General features: G+C 42.0%; 1 protein-coding gene across 1 annotated transcript in view; it reads left to right on the top strand.

The window, feature by feature from the left end:
* ATXN7 (ataxin 7) overlaps positions 1 to 26698 on the top strand; it is a 92486-nt gene that overhangs the window by 22516 nt on the left and 43272 nt on the right. The window contains exon 3 of the mRNA XM_068982889.1: positions 22702 to 22806. Within this exon, the coding sequence (XP_068838990.1) occupies positions 22702 to 22806 (105 nt within the window). The remainder of the gene's footprint in view (positions 1 to 22701; positions 22807 to 26698) is intronic.

Here is a 26698-nt window from a genome sequence, read left to right as displayed (position 1 = left end):
AGAGTGCCTGAAGAACTGTGGTCAGAAGTTTGTGACAGGAGGCAGTGATCAAGACCATCCCCAAGGAAAATAAATCAAAAAGGCAAAATGGTTGTCTGAGGAGGCCTTACAAATAGCTGAGAAAAGAAGAGAACCTAAAAGCAAAGGAAAAAAGGAAAGATATACCCATTTGAATGCAGAGTTCCAAAGAACAGCAAGGAGAGATAAGAAAGCCTTCCTCAATGATCAGTGCTGAGAAATGGAAAACAATAGAATGGTTATGTAAATCCAACCTTTCTGGATGGACACTTCTCTTGACAATTTTGCTGTCTTTACCAACAGAGCCACATTTGAAGTACTTCTACAAGCTTCTTAGCACTGGTCAAGTTTTTATTTGCTTGTTTTTTTTTGTTTTTTTTTTTTTTTAATAAATAGATGAATGGAGAATATGTTTTAAGTAGCTACTGCTGAAGTGCCCTCCAAGGAAGCTTTTCAATTGTCAGTCCATGTAGGTGAGAAAAGTATGTTGATGGCTTGGGGGTGCAGTTTCTTCTCTCAAAGTTTGTCTCTCCTTAAGGAACTGGTAGGATCCAGCTGTTTTCCCTGTGTTGCTACTCCCCATGTTTTGGGCTGTTGAAATTGAATTCTTCCGTCCTGTAGACATTTAGAGTTGTGTGCTTTGAAAATGCAGTGTGACGTTCTAAGTGTTGTTAAAGGAAGAATCAGTTGTAGGCTTCCAGTTAATAGTAAGGTTCATCATCTGAGATTCACAAAGTACTACCTAAGGTTTTCACTCTTTATTCTACACAAAATCCAGGGTACAGATTTTGCCACATTGCTGTTGGCTTTCTTCATCTGCTGTGTAAGCCCTGGCCTCTGCAGTCTCAAACAAAGGCAAAAGCTGTTTTCTATCTCCCTTAAGAAAGTCCACGATGAGTGAACATCTCATAACAGGGTTTGGGGTTGAATACAGAACAGAATGTTAAGTGACTGTAGTCTAAACTATTTTTCTTTCACAGAAAAAGAGGAACTATAATTTCCCTGTGATTGATAATCTCCCTTGTTCTCCCTCTGGATAAGGTGATATTCTTTATTGGGTATTGAAATAAATTTACACAAAGTAGTCGGTTAGATGACCTTTCCAGGGAGAGTAATGCTTGCTGCTGAGGGGATGATGAAGTCAGTGCCTCACAGGTGCCTAGCGCCTAGTTGACTTTTTCTCCCCCCCTGTATTTGACATATTACCATCAGTTTTCCTAAAACAATGTTTTGAAAAAGTTTTTCATTAAAAAAAAAAAAGAACATGTTCAGAATTCTTTCATAGATTTAGTGCTTAAAAAGTTACTAATACTCATCCGTTTTTTCAGAATCATCAATCGCCCTAACTCCTTTGCAGCCAGTGGTCAACACTAAATTCATATTGAGATGCCAAAGACTCTAGGAGCTGGGAAAGCCTGAAAACCACCTTCTTATATCCTGTCCTTTCATATTGGCCTGCCAGGTGGTGGCTTCCCACCTCCCATAGCCTTTTCATTCCTGCCTACTCAGAGGCTACGATTGAGTCCAGCTTCTTGGGCTCTCGCTCTTTTGGGAAGAGGGTTCACAGAGAGGAAGAATCGCCTGGTTCCCTCGGTTCTTGAGACCAGGGAATGTTTTTGTTTATGCTAAAGGGAAGCACACTGAGCAGTGGAGAAATGAGAGATCAGACAGTCGTCATACACACCTCTGTCTAAAGATCAAGATGAGATAAGGGAGCACTGAATGAGAGACAGCCTGTGTGAGGGTCAGAAAGGGAATACTTTTGGATGGGAACTGCAGGAAGAGAGGGTGAATGAGTATTATGCCCTGTGACTCAGTGTTTTAAGTACTTCTCTGGGTTTCTGTGAGCACATCAAGAATTTTGCAGGGTGCTAATGCTTGTGGCACAGCATCGCATTTCCTGGATTACAGGCTGTGTTCTGCAGCATCTCTGATGACCTTGGGAAAGTTCTGTAACACCTCCTGACTCAGTTGCCTCACAGGTGGGTATGGATCAGAATAGTGTTTCTCCCATAGGGTCGTTTTGAAGGTGCAGGGTTTCTCAGCTGACATTTGGGGTCAGGTTGTTCTTTGTTATAAGGGGATATCCTGTGCCTTATAGGACGTTTAGGAGCATGTGGCCTCTACCGCTGGATGCCAGTAGCACTAACCCCTCCAGTTGTCACAAAGAACGTCTCCAAACTTTGCCAGGGTCCCCAAGGACCATTGCTCTAAAGCCCCTCATTCAGCGCTTGGCATATAAAAATGTTCCTCAGTGTTAATGCATAGGAGGTGTGTGATAAATGTGTGAACGTGTGAATGCTTGTTGGTTATGCTGGTGTTATGGAATTGGAAGAGTGTTAGCTCCTTCTGTAGAAATCACGTGGAGGAGGTTCCTTGGTGATTCTTGTGGCACTAGGGTAACAATTCTTTGGGGCCAGCTACCAAGAGGAACCCTCGTTCCCCATCCTGATTTTCACTCGTGTTGCAGAGTGGCACCCACGAAGTGCCAGAGTAGCTCTTAATGTATCTGCTTGATTCCAAGATGCCTGTTTTTCTCGTGTTTCATTATTCCTGAAATCAGAATGGATTATGAAGTCATAGGGTACATTGCTTTATTCTTCCCCCAAAGCTGGCATTCACACACAGTTGATGGCAGCGTTGAAATTAAGGAATGGGGTATTTCTGCATGTGTATGGGCTTTGCAACTTCATTGGAACCTCTTTATGGATAGAGGCTGTCTTACTTGCCATTTCTTCTAGTATGCAGCATGGTGCCTCAAACACAGTCTCCAGTGTTTGAACAGCCTGCACTTTCCACTGTTCTGTGATGATGTTCTTAGACTGCCTTTCATGTGGTTTTGGACCTTTACACAACTCAGGACAAAAATCATTGCAGCCTCTGTACCAACAGTGCTGTTGTTTTTTTCAGTAGCCCCTGTTGTGTCCTTGCAGCAGTCTGAGTGGTTGAGGCTTTACTGTATTTTGCTTACTGTAAGGACGAGTATACAGAATAAACTAATTTTCCAACACTGGTGGTAAGAAACAGATGTCTCAAACTTTTACAGGAGGATTGCATCATAAGTGCTTTCTAAGTTATGTGAATTCTACTATGTGATGGTACAAAAGAGAAGAATGGCGTGGTGAATTTCACTAGTCATTCAGTGCATGTTAACCTGAAATGTGTTTGAAGTAGGAGGTGTGAATCAGCACAGACATAAGTTCCATGAGAACAGGGGTTTGCTCACTGCTGTATCTTCAGCATCCTGAAAGAATGCTTTGAATATAGTAAACACAGAGAGAATTATGGAATATTGATTGCTTTCCTTTATTTGGTCACAGTTCCTGCAAGTGTCTCATAGTGTAAGCATCTCATTGTCCTGTGATTGTGGTGTTTAATTACTTGGATTTTTCCATACAAGAAGGGCCCTAAACACTAGCCAACTATTTAATCTGGTAGAAACAGCCATCTGTTCTGACATCAGTGACATAACTAACTGTGTAGGACTTACTGGTCGGGCTCCATGTGGTGTCTGAGAAATTTTCAGGGATGATTTTTAAGTGACTTTAGAGACTAACCAACAGATTCCTCTCTTAAAATGGAACTCTCCACCATCACAGTTGAGACAGATGAAGATCACTAGGCATACAAAAAGCGACGACCCAGGTGGGCTTAAGCAGATCGAGGACTGTCGTGTTTACCTTAGAAGAGCCAGAACTCTACCCTTGTAGACAGTCTTTCAATGTGATCCCTAATTAGAAATTTTGTGGTTTGTGGTGCTCAGTAGCAGATTCCACTGATCTCCTCTGTTTGACTTTCTCATGTATGGTTTTGGGTGGGAAAGAAGGAGACTGCCTGTGGTAGGTTCTAGGTAAATATTTGTTGATATGTCAGATTTCACATGATGTCAGATTTTACATGAGATTTCACATGATGAAAGAGATGAAGGTCTCTCTGGAATAGAGCGGCTATTTCTTCATTCACAATTCTGCTCAGCCCGTACTTTGTGCCTTTGACTGGTGGGTCAGTTTTCTCCTCTTCCCCTTTCATTCCCAATTGATGGTTCATGAAGTAGTAAAGAATGGAAACATCATCATTTTGTAGTGACCTTAATCTGATTTGCACATGTTTTGCAACTCAAACCCATGTAAAGAAAGGCAACAGGCCCTACGATAAGAAATCACAGGAAGAGTGGAAATTTTCCCTCTTTAGCTAGTGTAATTATTTTTGCTGTTCAGTTGCACAGGCAGGCTGCCAGAGATAGGGGTACAAATTAATTAACCAACTGTTTGGAGAGATACGGCCGTGTCATTACTGATAAGCGTAGATGTAAGTAAGGCAGTGTGTCGGCTGTTTTTCTAAAATGTGGGAGGACAGAAATATGTTACCTCAAATAAAATAGACCAGATGCTTAGTTGGAAGGGGGAAACTATAGTTTCTGTTAGTTTCCATTTATGAGCACATACATTTCTTTCCCCTTGTTTTCTAAAGTGCTTCCTAATATGCTGAATGCAGGGAGAAAGCATGGATTGTCATGTTAGTCTTTTAAAAATACAGTTGAATGCACTTTACCTCAATTGAACATATTTGAATTCTACCCCCAGCCCACTAAAATTATTTCCATTATAACTTTTATTCACCATAGTTTTGAGGAATTGGAATTTGTTAAGCCAGTGGTGAATTTTAAGTAGTAGTGTGCATAAAGTATGTATTTGTATGTGAACAACCCAGACAAGTGTCTTAAAGGAAACAGTTCTCATGGTATAAGCAGTTCTGTCAGTTCTGTAAGGACTGATTCTGTTTGTTTCTTATTTAATCTTCCTCAGAGGTGACTCTACTAGGACCCCCAGTTAATACTTGCTGGAACAAGAACTGAAGCTCTGTGACCAGTGACATGTCGTTGCCTGCTGGTTAGGGACTGTGCTCTGGAGTCAACTAGATTTAACCTTTAACCCCAGCCCTACCTCTTGCCAGCTGTGTGATCTTGGGCCAGTTACTCAATCCTTCTACCCAAATGTTTCCTCATGTGTAAACTTGGGCTAATAATAGTACCTATACCACTGGGTTGTTGTGGGGATTATGTAATGTGAAGCATGCAGAGCACTCAGCACACTGTCTGGTCTTGTGAGTTCTCCATAATCGTGTGACAAGATGGCTATTGTTACTACGTTGTATTTTAAACATTTGCCTGACCTTTTACTTTGGAAGCTCTCTAGAAACCAAACACACAAACAACTGGGGAGACATGGGTTTTGAACTCGAGGCATCACTCTGAACTGTGGCTGCGTGCAGGGTGTTATCTGCCAACCACATCTGTTTGCATATGGTTTTGGTAGGTGAGCTTTGAGTTCTTTGTTCAGGTATGTTGACCAGTTTCCTCTGGAAGGACAAGGAGTGAAACTATGAAGACTGAAGAAGCAAAACTGAGATAAGAGAATGCATAAAACTTTCCTGTGAAAGTGTTGCCCATTAGGTCAGAAATGAGCTAACAGTCAAAACAAACTTGAAATACTTTAATGTTTCCCAGTGGGAACAAACTGCACCTCTTCTGTTTTAAACAGAGCAGACCGTTGTAACATTAAGAGATATTAGGAGTAGAAGTAATTAACCTGCAGTCAACCCTTCCCTTTCCTCCCCTAGGGTTCCCTTACACATCTAACCCTGCCCAGTTCTGACCAGAAAAAGCAGCTGTACAAGTGAATTTCGCGCATGAAAGAGAGGCCTAACAGAAAGGATTACAGAACAAAAAAACTATGATACTCAGACAAGTTGGTGTTGAGACCAACACCAATTCACACTGCAGGGACCTGGTCTGACCTATTCCCAGCTGTCTCCTAGGTCTGACCAAGTGCTGTCAAATAGGAAGCAGTTGGGTATTTATGGAATGAGCGGAGGCATGAATGAATCTGATTGATTTGTTTTCACAGGCATCAGTGAGAACGGTAAAATGATGTGTGCAAGAGGGCAACAGAATCTTTTTAATCACAGGGAAGATTTATCTTTATTTTTATTGTAGCTTCTCGTCAAGTAAAACTGCCTTTGGGGAAGCTTTAATTTCTTTGCACATAAGCAATGAATAGTTTCAGACATTTGTGCATGGTTCTTACTATTTTTGGAACCGTATTTTTAATTCCTTGGTGATGTTGAATTGGCATTTAGTATACAAGCCTTGCCTTTTTTTCCCCCCTTCATATAGAGGAAATAATGTTTTAGGAGTTGATTTATAAAGCATTTCTCTCAAACTGGGGGAGAGTCTTTAAGATGATGGCTTCCTTGTTATCTTCTTGGAAATCTCAGAGGCACCTGGATTTCAAATGTTGCCAGTGTATGTTCCTCATTCTCAAACCTGGCCTTCTTCCAGTCTCAGAGACTGGTCCCACCCATCCATCCTGTTCTACAAGACAGGAAGCTTGGCATCATTCACTGTACCACCCTTGTATCCAGGTCATTACCAAGTCATGTCAGCAGTTCCTTCTAAATATCTGTGAGTCATTTCTGTGCCATCTTACTGTGATCTCCAGGTCCAAGGTGCCCCAGATCTCTTACCTGTACTATTGCAAACGCAAATGACTGGCCCTCTCACTTTTGAAGCTTAACTTCCCTTCTCTGTTTTGCAGGCTTGATTAGGGTTGAAAATAATAAAAAGTCTGATAGTGTTATCCTCCATTCCAGAGAACATTTCCAGGACTTCCCAAAACTTTATCTTCTATAAAAATAGTGAGAACACTGGCAAGAATTGACAAAATTAATTTTTTCAGAATTCTAAAAATTAAAGGCTTGCAGGATCTATTGAGCATGTATACAAAACAAAGAACTGAATCTCTGTAAATACAGGCAAGCTCTGAGGTGTTTTACCTAACTCTGTTTTAATGCTGCCACACTCCATCATACCGAGCCCCACAGTAACTTTGAAAACCTGTAAACCTCACAACTGTGGTAGCTGTGAAAACCAGTAGTTTAGAACCTATCATACTGGAAAGAATGGGTTTGAAGCTTCCCTAAAGCCATGTGCCCAGAAAATTGTCACTGTTTGAACTTTCTAGTAAATCCCTAAAAAGCTCCATTCTCACAATTTGTCTGTATCAGAGCTCATTCTGTACCCTATCGCTAGGGTGTTTGTTTGTTTGTTTAAAGTAGCAATCATTGTACTTTGCAGTTGTCTAAGGCGGTGATAATAAGTTGAGTCTGACCAAAAATCTAAATAGGAAACTCTGGGAAATGAGATGTCAATTGGGGTTTTTGAAAAGCCCCAACATTATCAAGATTCCAGAGAATCTAGAAAACCATGTGCATTAAATCAACTATGCTTCCATTTAAAAATGAGAAGAAAACAGCATGCATGTATAGGGCTATCCGCATGTCCAGGAATCACCTGAGAAAACCTTAATCTATCACCTCTGGCTGATTTTGAGTTTCTATACAAGCAGTAAATGAAGCCTAAGGTAGAGCTCTACATTATTGCTAGAGCATTGAAGACATCCCAACATGTGCCCAGAGCCCCTCAGCAAAGCCTGGGAGACTCATTGGTTCAAACTATTTAAGGAACTCCCTGCCCAATACTTAGCTAACTAAGCTCACACATAACAAAGAATACAGACTTTACACAATTAGACCAGGTAAATCACTAAACAAACCAAAAAGGGAGGTGGATCTTATTTGTGGAATGCCACATTATATTATCTATATTGCCTAGTTTTCAACCAAAAGTTACAAGATAGTCGGAGAAATGGCAAAATACTGCTTATATGTTGGGGAGGGTTTTGGGGGAGCACAAAGTGGAGCCCTGTCTAAGCAGAGCATTAATAAAATTCTGTTGAAATTACGTTGATTTTATTTAAAGTACATTATCTGAAGTTAAGGTGTTAATTGTAATCCCCAGGAGAACTACTAAGAAAATAACTTGGGTAGAAGAGAGTAAAAGAGAAGAAAGGGAAGTTAAAAAAAGTATATTCAGTTCAGTCGCTCAGTCGTGTCTGACTCTTTGCGACCCCATGAATCGCAGCATGCCAGGCCTCCCCGTCCATCACCAACTCCTAGAGTTCACTCAAACTCACGTGCATCGAGTCAGTGATGCCATCCAGCCATCTCATCCTCTGTCGTCCCCTTGTCCTCCTGCCCCCAGCATCAGAGTCTTTTCCAGTGAGTCAACTCTTCGCGTGAGGTGGCCAAAGTACTGGGGTTTCAGCTTTAGCATCAGTCCTTCCAAAGAACACCCAAGGCTGATCTCCTTTAGAATGGACTGCTTGGATCTCCTTGCAGTCCAAGGGACTCTCAAGAGTCTTCTCCAACACCACAGTTCAAAATCATCAATTCTTCAGTGCTCAGCTTTCTTCACAGTCCAACTCTCACATCCATACATGACCACAGGAAAAACCATAGCCTTGACTAGACGGACCTTTGTTGGCAAAGTAATGTCTCTGCTTTTGAATATGCTATCTAGGTTGGTCATAACTTCCTTCCAAGGAGTAAGTGTCTTTTAATTTCATGGCTGCAATCACCATCTGCAGTGATTTTGGAGCCCCCCAAAATAAAGTCTGACACTGTTTCCACTGTTTTCCCATCTATTTGCCATGAAGTGCTGGGACCAGATACCATGATCTTCGTTTTCTGAATGTTGAGCTTTAAGCCAACTTTTTCACTCTCCTCTTTCACTTTCATCAAGAGGCTTTTTAGTTCCTCTTCACTTTCTGCCATAAGGGTGGTGTCATCTGTATATCTGAGGTTATTGATATTTCTCCTGGCAATCTTGATTCCTGCTTGTGCTTCATCCAGCCCAGCATTTATAGTAGAATTTATCAATTTAAACAAAAGGATGTAGTGACAAATAGGGGAACAACAACAACAAAAAGACATGTGTATTAAACAAATAGCAAAATCACAGACTTAAATCCTACCTAGTCAGTAATTGCATTGAATGTGAATAGACTGAACACCACTCAGCAGGCAGAAACTGTCCGATGGATTTTAAAAAATCGTGATTTGGTGATACGCTATGAACAGGAGACATAGTTCAGATTCAAAGTTGGAAATATATTGAAAGTTAGTAGAAAATATACAAACAAATAGTCAGAGAGAGCTAGCCTCGCTGTACAAATATTAGACAAAATAGGTGTTTTTTAATAAAGTTATTAAAAACAGGATATCTCATAATCATGAATGAGTCAACTCATCTGGAAGAAATAGCAATTGTAGAGATGCATGTGCCTAGCAGAGCTTTGAAATATATGAAGCAAAAAAACTTACACTGTGAAAGGAAAAAACAGACAATTTAATAGTAATAATTGGAGATTTCAATAACTCACTTTAAAGCCTGGATACAACAACTAGGCAGAAAAGCAGTATGGATGTGAAAGGTTTGAAAAACATAAACCAGTTAGACACAACCATCATTCTTTTGGAAATAGTCCATTTGCATTCTTTTCAAGTGCAAATGGAATATTCTCAAGATCATATGTTAGGCCACAATAGAATAAACCTAAGTAATTGTAAAAGAACTGAAATCACACAGCATTTTCTAACCACAATGGAGAAAATTAGAAATTAAAAACCAAAGGAAATTTGGTAAATTCACAAGCATGTGAAAATTAAACACCACATTCTTAAATAAAGTGGGTCAAGGAAGAAGTCACAAGAGAAATTGTACTTTGAAATTAATGAAAATGAGACACAGCATACCAGAACTGACACACTGTGGTTGAAGCATTACTTAAGGGAAAATTTATAGCTGTAAATAGTTATATTAAGAAATAAGAACCTTCCTTCCTAAGAAACTAGAAAAAGAATAAACAAAGCAGAAAGCAAGCAGAGCAGAGAAGACAATGAATTATTAATATGTGAACTAGACAATAGGAAAACAAAGGATAAAAAGCACTGAAACCAAAGGTTAGTATTTTGGCAAGATTAGATTACTTTGATTATGATTAAATTGACAAACTTGTAGGTAGATCTCACCACATTACTGATATTATTAAAATCGGGAATTAAATATGTAATGTCACTACCCACCTGACACAAATAGGGTTATAAAGGAATACTGTGAATGACTCTATGCCAGCACATTGAATTTACTAGATGAAACAGATAAATTCATAGAAAATACTGTCAAACTATCAAAAATAACTCAAGAAGTATTAGAAAATTTGAATAGACCTAGTACATGAATTTGAATTAGTAAATGTAAGATTTCCCCACACCCTACCCACCTATGCACACAAAAGCTCAGGCCCAGATGGCTTCGCAGGTGAATTTTGATAAAACCATTAGCACTCACCCTACAAACATTTTTCTGTAGAAATGTTTGGAAAGAGAACTCTTCTCAATTCACTCCGTGAGGCCAGAACCAAAACCAAAGACATCACAGTAACTGAAAACTACAGACTGATATACTCAGTATACATTATACTTGGGAAGCCCAAGAATACTGGAGTGGGTAGCCTATCCCTTCTCCAGCGGATCTTCCTAACCCAGGAATTGAACTGGGGTCTCCTGCTTTGCAGGCAGATTCTTTACCAGCTGAGCTACCAGGGAAGCCCATACATTATACAGTGTATATTTAGTATATTCTGTAATGTGCAAATACTAATTATAGTTAAGCAAAAATGTTCAATATACCTTTAATAGATGGATGAATTGGAAAGAGTCTGGCTAATATATGAATAATTTCTCCAGTTTGGTGACAGTTTTCAAGTTTCAGTCCAGATTAAATGATGTTTTGTTTTCTACACTTGTCAAACACGTATATAAGTCACACGGGAGTCTTGATAAAATGCGAATGCTGATTTTCTGGGTCTGGGTTGGGTCCTGAAATTCTCTAATTCTAACCAGGTTCTCAATGATACAGAAACAGTTGTATTTTAAGTAGTGAGGTTTTATATTGAGGAATATAGAGTTGAGTGTACCTTTCTTTTCATTGTGACCATTCGTATAGAAGATCTGAGGAGTGTCTTCCCTCTGACTTGAAGAATCTGAAACAAACTCAAGACAGTTATTAACGTTTTAGCTTTCTATTCTGCATAGAGTTCTGCATCTTCTGAGGCATGCTTTTTGAATCAAATCTTCTGAGGCATCTTCTGAGGCATGCTTTTGGTAAGATATTTAGAGACTTTACAAATATGAGATAATTATAACATCCCTTTTAAGGAAGTTATGAAAGATATAGATTTCATCATAGCCACATGGCTGTTGGATAACACTCAGCTATGCCATAAAGCAAATAACTTGCTTAACATGCCAGCTGAAGGCTAGCCATTTGATTTTGGTTTTCATGTGTTCATTGCAAATATATAGAAATAAAGTTGTTTTTTTATGTTGATCTTGTGCACAGATTGAATGTCTGAGTCCCGTTCCCCCTTCCGCCCCGCTTCCACACACAAAATTCTTGTGTTGAAATCTAACCCCCAGCGTGATGAGTTTTGGAGGAATGAGGCCTTTGGGGAAGTAGTTAGGTCATGAGGGTAGAGCTCTCATGAATGACATTAGTGCCCTTGTAAAGGAGGCTACGGAGAGTTCCATCGCCTCTTCCTCTGTGTGGAGGATACAGTGAACAGAGGACTCAGAACCAGAAAGCAGGCTTTCACCAGACACTCAACGCACTGGTGCCTTAATCTTGGATTTCCCAGCTCCCAGGACTGTTGAGAAATAAATGTTTGTTGTTTGTAAGCCACCCAGACTATGTTATTTTATTAAAGCAGCCCAAATAGACTAAGAAATTTTGTGTCCTGTGATGTTGCTAAACTGGTAAATTCTGGGAGGTTTTTTGGTAGATTTTTTGTGGTTTTCTGCATAAGACCATCAAGTCATCTGCATATGTAGAAAGTTATATTTTTCCCTTTTGAATCTGGATGACTTTTGTTTCCTTTTCTTGCCTGATTCCTCTGGCAAAAACTTAAGTGTTTGTTGAGAGAAAGGGTATCCTTGCCTCGTTTCTGACCTTAGGTGGAAAGCACGCAGCCTTTCCTTTAAGTGTGATGTTAGTTGTAGGGGTTTTTGTAAATGTTCATTATCAAGTTAAGGAAACCTCCTCTATTCTTGGGTCTCTGAATTTTTTTTTTTTAATCATGCATATTTTTTCTGCATCATATTATAATATGGTTTGTTTGTTTGTTTTTCTTTAGCCTGTTAATATCACAGCTTACATTGTTTGGTTATGGATTATTTGAAGTGTCTTATTTCTGTCTGTAAATTTTCTAGTATCTTTCTGTTCCTGGCTTCTAATTTGATTCCATGTGGTCAGAAAACATACTTTGTATGATTTCAGTTTCTTTTAAATTTCTTGAGATTGGTTTTCTGGGTTAGGCTATGGTCTATATTAAGCTAACCACTTGAAAACAGACAGCTAGGTCAGTAGGTAATACCATTCCATAGTTAATGCTGTTTTTAGTTATGTGAAGAGTTGTGGGTTTGGGTTTTCTGCATAGAAGATATTTGGCAGATATTGTGTTGCTGTGTTGACTGCCTTTTGAAGAAAAAAATTGTATTCTTAATTTAATCATGAGTTTGTAACCATAACCTTAACAGTGATAATGATGATGATATTAACACTACTCTTTATTAAGTCTTTAGATACACTCTGCTTACTGTGTTGAGACAGATTTAGAACTAAGCATTATACATGGGTTATCTCATTCAATCCAAAAATCTCCTGACATAGATATCATTGTTTTCACTGATTTTCAAATGCAGGAAGTGCATTCTAGAGGTAAGTTCCTCTCTTGAGGTTATAATACCAATTAAGTGGTAAACTCTCTGACAGCCCATATTTTATTATAGTCTGCAAGCTTAGCTGAAGGATAGTCATGCAGTAAAGATTCCCTAAGGGTTTTGGAAGGTGCTTGTAGATTTAGGACACATTTCAGGTTTGGTTTCTGATTGAAAAGTTAGAATTTATTGGCAGCATTTTGAGTAGCTACAGGTACTCATGAGGTAACCTGTCATGTATGTCGCCTCTATGCCTGCCTGGCCTTCCCTAACCCAGATCCCCTAGGATTTTGATATTTGCTTCCTCTCTTCTTTGCCAGGTGCTGTATCTCATTTGCAGTACAAGTAGTGACAAAAGTAGTACTTACAACTTACCTATGGAAGGTCACTATAAGGTTGGCCACTTTTAGCCAGGGATTAATAACTATTAGAGGGAACGGTTTTCTTCTAACTTTTTGGTCTTCTGATCTTTAGTTGCTTGCTTTACATTTTGGCAGGTTGTCAATTGACCTTTTTGTGTGTGTGTCTGATTGGTTCTATCATTTAATGTCTCATGGTCAAAGGAAGGTCCAGATCTCCTGTCAGAACAGAGAATATGGATTTGGGAGAAGTTTGTGTAGAAGGTAGAAATAAAATTCTGTTCTATTTTTGCACAGTTAAGATGTAACAGCAATTGAGAACTTTTTTATTATATCACTGACATTCCTTTTGATTATCCAGAATTGATAGTTACCATTTGAAATAAATTTGAAATTGAACATAATAAAAGCTCAATTATGTGGAGACGAGCCTTCCAAGTCAATCCATCAGGTTACTTAGAAGTGTTTCGGACTCTAATGGGGCTGAGAATCCTAGTATCTTAGGAAACCCTTGCGTAGCAGAGAATCAGACAGTTCAGAGGTAACATGAGAAGTCTGATGTGCGATAGGATGTCTTGTTGACTCTGATTGGACAAGGCGGGAGAGGCAGGGATGGCCCTGGGCAGTGCTGAGCGTCTCGTGAGGTGGTGGAGAGCACATCCTTGAGAGTAGCCTACCTTCAGCTCTCAGCTTCTCCATGTGCTGGCTCTGTGACTTAAGGCAAATAATCTTGTTCCTCACTTGCTTCATCTGTAAAGTGCAGATAGTGACCCTGTAGGGTGGGTGGTATTGTGAAGAGGAAGTAAGCTAATAATACTCAGCACTGTATCTGGAACATAGGAAGTGCTTGGTAATTAGACTCTTGTTATTTTTGTCATATGTCCTGCTTCTCAGGTGTCGTTGCTGTTGTGATTTTTTGTTCACTGATGTGTACCCAGAACCTTGAATCACGTCTAAGCATAGTAGACATTCAGTACATGAATGAATGATGTATGTAGAGTATTTGCCATGATACCTAACATCCAGTGAGTACTTAATACATTGAGTGTACAAAAGATGGTAGCCGTAGACCAGCAAAGTTTAGAAACTGTGGCCAGTGTAACCCACTGACAGTAAAAATGGAAATATTCAAATCATAATAGGTAAGATGGTAAAGAATCCACCTGCAGTGCAGGAGACCCCGGTTTGATTCCTGGGTCAGGAAGATTCCCTGGAGAAGGGATAGGCTACCCACTCCAATATTCTTGCTTGGAGAATCCCCATGGACAGAGGAGCCTGGAAGGCTACAGTTCATAGGGTCGCAAAGAGTCAGACACGACTGAGCACCTAGGTACACAGCACAGCACATGCTCAGTGCCAGACATGGTTGTAAGAACCTTGTATATACCAACTCATTTCATCCTCGCAACTACCCATTAAGGTATAGCTTGACTACTGTCACCCCCATTTTACAAACGAGGGTCCTGAAGCTGAGGACTTGCCCAAGTTCATACTTCTAGTGAGTAATAGCATGGGAATTTGAACTCAGGAAGTTCAATCCAAAGGCTTTTCTGAAATTCTTTTGTTGAGAATCGAGTGTGTGCCAGGCATTGTGCCATGTGGACCTGGCCACTGCCTCTGGGGGTTTATATCTTAGAGTTATAGTCAAAACACAAATTATAAATCACTAATGAGTGAAGAGAGAGAAATGTCTGAAGAGATAGGGTCCTGATTTAAATTGAGTGGTCAGGGAATGTCTCTTAATGGAATGTAAGCCGTGATCTGAAGCCAGCCAGGCAAAGCATTCTGTACAGAGGGAACAGAATTAGCCAAGGACGGGAGGAGGGAAAGTGCTTGGCCTTTGGGTATAACTGTTGAGGAGATAGAATTCTGGTGTGGATGAGGAGCGAACCGTGTCTTATGGTTGCAGAGATCAGGCTGGGCCTTCTACATATTGATTTTCCTTCTGACTACATTGAAGTAGTTTACATAGTAAACTATTAAAGGGTTTAGTCTGAGTAGGTGATATTTGCGATTTAGAAGCATCACTGCTTACTGTATGTGTATGGGTAGGGAGTTGGAATAGGCAGAGGGGAGAACAGCTACTATTTAGATCAAAGACCAGAAGACAGTTATTGGAAGATGATAAAAAATGGCTCATGTTTACAAAGTACTTTGCATTGTTCCAAGCATCTTACATCTGTTCATTAGTTCTTCCTACAACCTGTGAGATAGGTGCCCTTTCTTTTCCCATTTATAGATGAGGAAATGGAGGTAAAGGCTACCATGTGACAAGGCTGGAATTTGAATGCAGTCTGTGGTTCTAACAGCTGTGCCTTTAACTGCCAGGCTCTGTTCCCTTAGCAGGCTGAGTTCTCCCATCTGTGTCTCCCACCATCCGTGCAGCCACATTAGCGGCAGTGAGCAGGGAACAGACTGCAGCCCCACGTTGATTTCTTCCACTCTGCCTGATCCCTTGGATGGCCTGGTCTCCCTCCCCAGCTCTTCATAGAGTTCTCCAGAGCATGTCTTCAAGTCTCCTCTCTCCCATCTTCATCACTACTTCCTATCTTGCTCTGATTTTTACATCAGCCCTTGGGGATCGCCCTCTTAACACGCTTACCTCGGTAGATCCACACTCATGCCAGAGTGACCTTTTGTATCATGTGGCTTCCCTCCTTAAAACTGTGGCTTCTTCCATGCTTGCAGGGTAGAGCTTAAGCTCCAAGATTTGGACTTGGATCTTCTTCATGGGATGCACCGCAAGTCTCCTCCACCTCTCCCCTGCCTCTCATTGCTTACAGGGTGGAGCAGCAGGGGCTGAGACCCCCGGAGAGTTAAGCTCACACTGTAAAATAGTTGCCGTTTGGTGTGTATCTCAATCTCCTTAGAGTTTCATCAGTGAGCACTGGGGCTCTTGCAGCACAACATGTTTAGTGTGTGTGATGTTGTGTGTTTTTGTTTATTTTGCTGAGTGTTCACTATGTGTTCAGCATGGAATGCTCTCCACGGATTAGTTCATTTCATCCTCACCATAACACTGTGAAATGTAGGTCCTGTTAACTGTTTTACTGATGAGGAAACTGAAGTTCAGAGAGGTTAATAATTTAATGGTGTTCACATAGCTACTAAGAGAAAGAATAGGGGTTTGATCTCAGTTGTCTGATTCCAGAACTGCTTGGAGTTACTGCGCTGCACACGCTAGCGAAAGAGAATTTGCCAGCATCCATATTTGAGAATCAGACCCTGAAACGCAAAATTCTACCAGAAAGTACCCCTAGAAATAGGATCATGTGTTCATGGGACGCTTTTTCACCCTTGAACTTTTGTCTTACTGAGTGGACACTCCGTTCTAGTGGGTGACTGTGTGACATTATGTGACATAAAGGCACAATTATATCCTGGACTTTGGTGGCACCACAGAGACTTCATCTAATATTCAGTTACTGTCCACCCAATAATGTTACCGCATGCATTAGTTGTTTGGAATTCATGGCTCAGATGTTAAAGAATCTGCCTGCAATGTAGGAGACCTGGGTTTAGTCCCTGGGTTGGGAAGATCCCCTGGAGAAGGGAATGGCTACCCACTCCAGTATTCTTGCCTAGAAAATTCCATGGACAGAGGAGCCTGATGGGCTGCAGTCCGTGGGGTTGCCAAGAGTTGGACACACTGAGTGACTAACACCCTCACCCCTCATTCTTCAGGTTAGGCGTTGTTAAGCACTGTCACTGGAGCAGGAAACAAGACAAATGTGGAACTTAGTCCAATGGGAGGAGATTAAGGCTCTTACAGTTAGATGAATAGTTACAAATGGGGCACAGTGCTGGTGGCAAGGCAGAGGCAGGGCTGTGAGAGCAGACAGAGGGGCCTGACCAGCCAAGGCTCCACGGATGTGACATTGAGGCTGAGACCAAATGAAGGGAAGCAACCAGCCAGGTGAAGATATGGAGGAAGGGCGTCCAAGCAGAGGGAACAGCAGGCACCATGCTGCTGTGACGGGGGACAGCGTGGTGTGCTCAGGGACAGAACAAAGGCCATGTGCAGGGCGCCAGCCTCATCAGGGACCTTAGTTTTTATCCGAAGAACAACTGGAAGCTATGGGAAATTTCCAGATGCCAGACATTGCTTCACCATCACACAGCGAGAGCGCACTTCTCAGAATCTGCTAGGCAAGGCAAGGGGTCTGCTGTCACACAGAGCTACACAGTCATCCACGTACACGTTATCTTCAAAGTCCTCCATCAGTGAGTGACAGACTGTGAAGGGGATGTGAGTGTGAGCATAGTTCTTGTTGAATAGTGGGGATTCCAGAAAGAGAGGAAAGCTTTCTTTGCTGACATAGGAGAACTGCAGAGAACAAGGCGGTTCTGAGAAGACCCATACAGCCTTGAGTCTAGAGCAGATTGACTCCGCCTGGAGAGATGTGAGGACTCAGGGTGCAAGGGCCGTGCTTATAGAGAAGTAGGTCAGGGGTCCAATCCCACTTGGCCACTTGGGGGGCCGCAGAGGTGCTCAAGGAGAGGAGTAACTTTATTGCTCGGTAGGTCAGTGACTTTTGTGGCAGAGTGGAGGAGGCTGAAGAGGGTAGAAACTCAGGAACTCCGTCAGGAGCTCTGTACTGGTGTGCAGAGGCTGCGGGCTCTGGCCTTGGGCACTGACAGTGGGTGCACATGGAGGAGGCAGCTTCTGGCTGTTTCCGGGAGAACACTGGGAAATGTCTGGGCTTTGGGGCCCAGCAGAGCCAGGTTCAGATCTTGACTCTGCCACTTACTGGCTTGTGAAATCTCGGTGTCTGAGTGCCTTAGTTGGCTGAGCAGTACGGTGACGATGCATGACTCCTACCTCCCAGGCTGTTGGGGGACATGAGTGAGCACTTCCAGGGGTCTTCTAAGGCCCTTCTACCCTGGGAGGCACCTGGTGCGATAGGTAATGTGATCATCACTGTTTGACATACGAAGAGACTGAAGTTCAGAGAGGTTAGGGAACTTGCCCAAGATCACATTGGATTCAGAGTGCTGGGGAGTGGCCCACACTGTTAGCCACTCTGCTTACAAGGCCTGTGACTGAGAGTGCTTGGGGAGGGGCTGGAGATAGCCCTGTAAAGAGATGACAGCTGAGCTGAGCCCTGATGTGTGAGAATGCACCAGGCATCTTGTAAAGAGCAAGGGCAGCGCCTGGCAGAGAAAAAGGTTTTGAAGGAGAGAATGGAGGTCAGTGTGCCTGGAGCAGAGAGGGCCAGGGGCTGAGGGGACAGAGAGTGGAGAGCGGGGAGGATAAACCTCTGGCCATGCCTTGAGGGTTATGGTAAAGGCTGGGATTTTATTCCATAGGGAGTGGCACGTTTCTTGGGGAATTTTAACAGTAGTCATATGATCTGTTGGAGAGTTTCAGACTCACTCAGGCACCCATGTGGAAGGGATTGTCAACAATGTGGGAGATGGTTTCCACGGTGCACAGGAAAGGTGCTGGGGACAGGCGTTACAGTGGGGCCTAAACAAGGGAGAGAAGTGGCCAGAGGCAGTAGAGTGACCGGACCTGCTGGTGGTCTGAGTGCGATGAGGGAAAGAGGAGTCAGGGGCAATGTTCGGGGTGTAGCTTCCGAAGATGAGTAGGGTCATTGACACAGAGGGGGATGATCTGGGGGTGGGGGGTTGGGGGTGGGAGACAGGCAGGGTGGAAAGCACTGCTCTCTTGGACGTGCTCATTTGATCTGTGACGTAGGAAAGGCATCCAGATGGCGGTGTCTGGGAGGCAGTTGGATATGTGAGTCTAGACAGAGCTCAGGAGCCGTCTGGGCTAGAGACAGAAATGTGGGAGTTGTTGGCATGTAGAAGTTTGGGTGCGTGGGAGAGGGGAGACGCACAGAGGACTGCAACGGTGAAATGTTTGGCTGTAGCGTCCATTTGGTCGTTGAGCGCAGTCCTCCAGTGACGGTGGCAGCACCGAAGTAGCTGGTCAGGACTGGCTTTGGTTGGAGGGCCTTCATTCTGCACAGGACTGGGAGGCTCTGCTCACGTGCCCATGGGACTGGACCCAGTCCTTCCTGCTTTGCTGGCCTGGGGTCTCCAAGGCTTGATACATGATGGCCTAGATGTGGGTGCCGGGCCACTCACTAATTGGAAGGTTGGGACGACCTGAATCCTGAGAAAAATTTCGGACCTACACACAATAAAATCCATTCTTTCAAATTAGGTCAGAGTCCATGAGATCAAGTACGGTTTTAAAACTTTTCATTATATTTCATATAATGATTTAACTGGTATATTTAAAGACTGTTTTGTAAACCTTTTTTTTTTTTTTCAACTCAATAGGAACCCATTTTAACTTGGTGGGAACTCTTTCTTTTCTGTCATAAATGAAGCTTTTTTTTTTTCCTTCTTGCATTTGGGCAAGTTCCATATATTAACTTATAGATGGCTGGTTGTGAACTTATACTTTAGAAGTATTCGGAAACTGTCTCTCACAAAAATTATTTCATTTTCTCTGTTACCACAACATTCCACACGCAGTTCCTGTTGCTAAGGCCTCTGGAATGTCTCAGTGCAGAGAAGGGATATAGAACTCCTTTTTTTCGCCCTGAAGAAGACATTTAAATTATTTTGTATCCCCTAGTTTACATCTAAATATGGATATCTGGAAGAATTTAGAAAGCTAAAATTCAAGTTGTTTTAGATTCAAAATTCAAGTTGCTTTGGGTTCTTCTCACAGCAACTTGGTTTCATAGGGTAGCATGACGTGTACTTCAGTGTACCATCATTCTTTCCACGGGGATTGTGTGAGTGCCCATGCGTACACATGCTGGCTTTTTAGGGAGATGTGACGTGCTACTAAGAGATTAAGAACTGCTTTCAGAGATGGTGCAAACCTAAGTTTGAGTCCTGGTTGTACTTTCTTGCTGGGTGACACTAGATGAGTTCTTGTCTCCATCAGTAAAATTAGGCTCCTATTGTAGGATACACCTTATAAAACATGCTTAGTTCAGAACTTGGCACATAGTAGTCTCTCAGTAAATGCCGTATGATTATCATCGTTATTGTCATCATCAGTTGCAAATAATTGTAAGTTACTGAAGAAATTGAACTTTTTACAGAAGTATAGATTCCTGGTGCTCACAGAGTGACCCCTTACTCACTTAGTTTGATTAGTGTTTCCGAGTCTCACAAAAGGATGAAAGGAATCAGAACAGAAAAAGAACAGTTTTCTACATAAGCCTCACTGTGGCCAGTCACATTCTTATTATTTGAAAGGACTGATACAGTTTTTTTGTTTTTTTTTTTACAATTGCCTTATTTATAAAGGGGTGGGGGCTAATTCCCAGCAGTGTCTACTTCTCTGGCAAAGTGACATTATCGTATACCATAACTTGACATAGAGTGCTGTGAGGCACCACACAAACCAGGCACATCGCAGAGGCCCAAGTCTAAACTGAATTCAGTCTCAACTGAAATCACTTACTTTATTTTTTTAATTGCAGGATAATTGCTTTACATTGCTGTGTTGGTTTCTGCCATGCAACAGTGCAAATCAGCCATAATTTTATATATATATATATATATATGTATATATATATATATATATATATCCCGTCCCTTTTGAGCTTCCCTTCCACCCCACCCACCTCACCCCACCATCTCATCCCTCTAGGTCATCACAGAGCGCCAGAGTGGGCGAGATCACTTAATTTAATGCTTTAGCTACTGTTTAATAAAACTAATTAAATTTATTTCATTAATGAAACTATTGATTCTATATTTATAGACATTTCATATTTTTCAGCTATAAGTTATGAATGTTATGTCATTTCTGTAATTCAGCTTTTCCATCTTAATTGTCCTGTATCAGAGTCATTTAACCTAGGGATATATGGAACCTAAGGTAAACTACTAGTCTAATTTTTTTTTTTTTTAATGAATTGTCATGTCAAATGGAGCCGTGGAAAGTAGCTTATTTCATGTGGATCACTGCATGGATTTAACCTTTCCCCTCTCCCACGTGTACTGTTTTTAACTCAGTGTGGGCTTGCTTTCGAGGAAAGTAGCACCTTGTTTGGGTCTTACTTGTCATAAAACTGTTAAGCTTAGTCACAGAAGTCAGCAATCTGTTAGAACCTTCCTATGTTCTTTTATCAGTTTATGTGGTCAAAGGTGTTCAGCTCTGACAGTCAACTTATTGGAGTTGGCGTCTGGAAAGAATTTCTAGACATCGTATTCCTCTGGTCTTGAAGGGACCAAATTCAAGCCACTGTTATGAGTCAGAATGAAATCTCAGGTATTGACTTAGACAAAGTAGTTCACCTTTCTATGAATCAGTTTCCTCCTCTCCACAGCAGGGTTATAATGGTATCTGCCTTAGTAATTGCAAAGGTAAAATGAGATCATAGCATGTAGAACGAGTTTGGTGCCACTCCTGCATCCCAGAATCCTGTTGCTCCCTGGTATGTTTCAGATTCAAAGGCTATCTGTGTAGTTCAGTGTAAATAGAAACTGTCTAAGAAAATCTGAGCTATAGCCAGGTGAAGATATTAGATTAGGAATTTGATATTTTAGAGATTGTCATCACTTTACATCACCTCAGGGCATTTTCTGTTTCCTTTAAAACCACCCAGTTTACCCAGGGTGGAAAAGGGTGAAATTAAATCTTACAGGAAAGAAAGCAGATGCTAATCAGCTTTTTATATCTTTTTCCTCCCTTTAAACTTGGTATTTGGTCTACTGAAATATTTGCCCAATTGAAATGTGCTAATTATCCATTCATTGCAGATATTCTAAGTAGTGCATCTAGTGTAAAATACCAATTTTGAAATATTTAAAAGAGTTAAGATTCTGAATTTGAAGTGTTTACTCTGTTCCCTTGGTTGTTGCAATTTTTATTAATTGTCCACAGTTAGGATTTTTTGGTTAACCATGTGTTATCAGGTATCAAGTTACTGTACTTTCAACTTACATATATATGCAGGTAGACTAGACTAGTTTTATGTTTAATTAAGTTCTCACTATAAAAAAATCCAACTTGCATTTTGCCCTGTTCCAGTAATTGAACTGAGATTAATGTATGCAGTGTTATGCTTGTACTGAAGTTCTTTCTCTCCAGTGGCATCAGTATGTAAACCAAAAGACTGGAGGTTAGTTGTGATCTGAAGAAAAAGTAAGAAAATAGTTTTCTTTGTATTACATATTGCCAAAACCAGCAATTTTCCTCTAAGGGAAACCTCTGCTTCCTTTCTTAACTGTTCCATAGAACTCAGAGACTTGATGGCTGGAATAGAATGCATAGTTAAATAAAACCATTAGATGGTACTGCTTTGTGACTTCCTAGATATTTTCTGTGGTTACAGATTCTTCCTCATAACCCTTATTAGACTTCTCTTGAAGTTGCTTTATTGTGTGAGGGGATTCATGGATCGTATTTTAATACATTGTTCTGTTTGACCTCATACTAACGATTTCTCATGCATTTTATTTTAACCCTTTATAATGGTGTTTCTGTAAGCCTGATTTGATTTCTCTCTTCATAGTCATGGTGCATCACATCAGTTACTTTTAAACTAGAATAACTTTTATCCTGTGTACTTTATCATAAGGCAGCTTTTCTAGGAAATATCACCATCCCAGATGGTTTCCTATTAATGAGAACCACGTGAGTGAGTGATGCTCTCTGTCTTTATTGCAGACATGCCAATATTTGGTCTCTGTCCAGCCCACGATGATTTCTACTTGGTGGTGTGTAACGACTGTAATCAGGTTGTCAAACCACAGGCATTTCAATCACATTATGGTAAGTGCTTAACCATTTAAAAATCATTATTAGAGGGTAAAAAGGTAGAGCAGGATTAAGCTGTGACAGCATGGGTGGGGTACACTACTCCTCCCCTCTGTCAGGAAGTAGGTTTTCTAATTCATTGAATGGGTTAATGCCTATCAGATGTTAGGTGTTTTCTGAATTTTCTTGAAAGGAATGTGCATTTTTCTGATTTTCATTAAAATTAGACAGGGGAAAAATGTATTTCATAAAATCTTTATTGAAATACTGCACCAGTGGAGTAAACTATTTGTTTTTTTCTAGGTCCCATGGTTGTGAATTTAGTGGATGGTAAAATTATATATAGATACAGAGTATAGAGACATGGCTCTTTTTAAAAGAAATGTGATTTTGAAATGTCCAAGTTCAGTAGTTCTAAATCTATCTGATGTTCTAATTTGCGAATATGGTGGAACTATGCTGTCTTCCCCCATCAAAATGTGCATGTACTTAAAATGAGGTATTGTGACTTCAGGGGTTTCATGAACCTCTGAGCCTTCCCTGGGCTGTGAGACTCCAGGCCTGTTGTTAACTGGGTGTCAATCATGGGAGACTCCAAAGAAGGTTGTTTTGCATTGTCATAGTGGTAAAAAAAAAAAAAAAAATACTGATCATAAAGTTTAATTTTATACCCAGTTAGTGTCAGTAGCAACTCAGAAGTATTTGAGTGCTCACCTTGTTTCAGGCATGGGGATGTGGTTATCATTTCTACCTCCATGGGGTTCAAAATCTCGCTAGAGAGAAAGGCAAAACTGGACTTTTTTTTTTTTAATAACTGCAGGTCGTTTCATTGTTGTCCTCACGACTACAAACACAGACCTGAGACAGAGAATGGCAACGGGGTCTTTCTGTAATAGAGCATTCAAGCAAGGCCTCTAAGGCGATGACGCTGGTGACCCGAGCCCTAACTGATGAGAGGGGGTCACCCATGCAGGGATCTGGAATAAAAGTGTGTGACAGAGGGGAGCGCCAGTGCGCAGACCTGCAGGAGGCTCGTAAAGTTAGTGAGGGAGGTAGAGACACGGGAGTCAGCCTTCTGGGTGGGGCCCTTGTTCATGTACAGGCTTGTAGGGGGAAGCTGCCTGGGGGCACTGGAAGGCTTCTGTAGGGGAGGAACCCAGGACCGTGTCTCTTCCGAGCGCAGACTGTGGGAGGAGGGTGGAAGCAGGAGAGCAGTTCAGAGGTGAAGAGGACCCCAGAGGAAGGCTACGGGAGCCGCAGGTCCAGAGGCACAGGCCAGCTTGGAACCCGCAGGGCTTTCTGTCGGGCTGGGCTGCCGATGGTCGAAGTCACACCTTCGCGATCACAAATCCCACCATTTTTCCCCAAGGAGTCTTTTCTGTAATCATAAAAAGGTCCTTTGAGTTTCTCTTCTGGATGAGGCCCCAGAGTAGGCACCAGAGTGAGCACCAAACCAGGCTTCCCTGGTGGCCCAGAGGTTAAAGCATCTGCCATTCCAGGCAGATGGAATGCGGGAGACCTGGGTTCGATCCCTGGGTCAGGAAGATCCCCTGGAGAAGAAAATGGCAACCCACTCCAGTACTCTGGCCTGGAGAATCCCATGGAGGGAGGAGCCTGGTAGGCTACAGTCCATGGGGTTGCAAAGAGTCGGACACGACTGAGCGACTTCACACACTCCCTGCTTAAGAGTCCAGGACAGTTAGGCAGTTGTCGAGTGCTTTGGAGTTACGGGTTTTGAAGCCAGACCAGACTAGATTTACAGCTAAACTTGCAAGAACCATAGGTGAGTTGTTCGCCTTGAGCAAGTTTTTCAACCTCAGCTTCTTTTTTATAATGCGGGGACAGTGATAGCAGCCTCATTGGTTCCCGGAGAGGATGAAGTGCAGCAGTATGGTGTAGCCCCTTGTGCATACCTGACACCTGACAGGTCTGCGAGAGAGAAGAGGTGCCGCTGTGGGCGCAGAAAGATGTGTGTCGAAACTCACACAGCAGTCCAAAACCTTAAGAATAAGAAGGAGTGCAGATTGCTTCTTGCACTGTAACTTGGGGTAGGCTTCTTAAAGGAAATAGCCTTCTTCACATCAGGCTATTCCGAAGAGTAGGATGGTTTGTTTTTCCCATGTGCAACTTGTCCCCGTCAGTTTTTAGGTGTGGAATACATGTCCATTGTGGAAAATGCAGAAAATATATATTTTTTAAATCACCTACGATCCTCTAAAATGGGGTGTGTTTTGATGGCGATGGACAGGGCTGTCACAGTAGCACAGTTTGTGCACTGCACAGCCATATTTGGTGGTGCCAGGTTGGCCACAGGGCTGATGGGAGCAAACGCGGAGGCAGGAAATTCCAGGCTGTCTGGAATGTACTCCACAGAGTCTCCATTGGCTGGAGTTGATGTACCCCGTGGGGAAGAGCTGTGTGCCAGGGCAAGGCTGGGGCTGTTCAGAGAGATTCAGTGCCATCAGACACCCCGGGCTTGATATGTCAGTGGGAACCTGTTGCAGGGTTTTTAACACCTGAGTGATTTGGCTCAGTGATGCAGTGTGAAGACAAGTACTGTTTGCATCAACCTACTTAAAGGTGTTCCTTCTCCCAGGCCTTCCCTAGTCAGGAGGAGGCCCTCTTGGTCCCCTCTTCCAGAAGCACTTCACTCAGTTACAGCACGTTTCTTGGAGATGATTTTATCTTCCTCTGTCTCTCATAGAATGAATGTCTGTATATTGGGGGTGAGGTAGGGGAGGGGAGTGTGTCTTGAAATCATATTTCTTCTCTTTTTCTCTATCAGTCTGTAGCATACATACCATCTTCTAATAAGATACGTGTTCAGTGACAAAGGAATTGTGCTGACTTCCAAAGTAGAAGAAGGGGTGGTGAGAATGCAAGACTCAGTCCATATTCCAGTGCCTTCTGAAGGCAGGCAGGAAGTGCAGCTGACACATGCCACGGGGTGGGGGCTTTGGTCCCTCTAGTGGCAAGGGGGTCTCTGGTGGAAAGAAGAGGGCCAGGTGCTGACAAAGGGATTCAGCTGGGAGATGCAGAAGGCGGTTCCTCTTTGGGGGCAGCAGCCAAGGGAAGGCTGATGGAATAAACAGGAGGTTTGGAGATGGCTAGGTGTATGGGCTTGGGGGCAACTTCACCAAGTGGAGGAAGGCACCATGTGATGGCCCTGGCCTAGTTCGGGAGTGATAGCTCACTCATCTGGAAAAAGAGAGATGGTCGGGGGGCCAGGACCAAGAACCATTCCCAATGTTGCCAGTGTGTCTTGTCTTTGCGGTGAGGGGTTTTAGCAGAAAGAAGTATTTGCAACCCATTCTCCTTTGTTGTAATTCCAGAAGGCCTATTGCTACATGTTTATTTTCTAGAGTTAAAAGCAAAACCTGTTTTTGAAATTCAAGAAATTTCTAAGTAGCCATTGCAAGCTGTTTATTACTGTATTGGGAAGAATTTGCACCTGCCAAAAGAGAGGTTCTACGGTCTTATCTTCTGATGAACTAGGTGAAGATGTGTGGGCAGTCTTCTGTGAATTCATGTCTTACTGATACTCATCTCTGACTTTTATGAACAAATGAGCAGTTGCTATAAAATTTAGCAGACAGTTCCTTTAAAACCACTGCTGCCTGGCAGTGACGGGGAGGAAGCTACAGTAGCAGCAAGGCTTATCACTCAGTTCATGTTGATAATGTTATTCTGAATTTGTGAGCAGGTTGTTGCCCAAAATAGTGAGAGACCTGCAGACATACCTCACTTCTTGCATTTTGATTTATTGTTCTTCACAGAGAGTGTGTCTTTTACAGACTGAAAGTTGGGGGCAACTCTGTTTCAAGCAAACTCCTTGACTCCATTTTTCCAACAGCATCTAGTGGCTTCATGTCTCTGTCACATTTTGTGAATTCTTGAAACATTTCAG

Source organism: Capricornis sumatraensis, chromosome 10, assembly GCF_032405125.1.
Source record: "Capricornis sumatraensis isolate serow.1 chromosome 10, serow.2, whole genome shotgun sequence".
Taxonomy (NCBI): Eukaryota; Metazoa; Chordata; class Mammalia; order Artiodactyla; family Bovidae; genus Capricornis; species Capricornis sumatraensis.
This window is presented reverse-complemented; position numbering and strand designations above follow the sequence as displayed.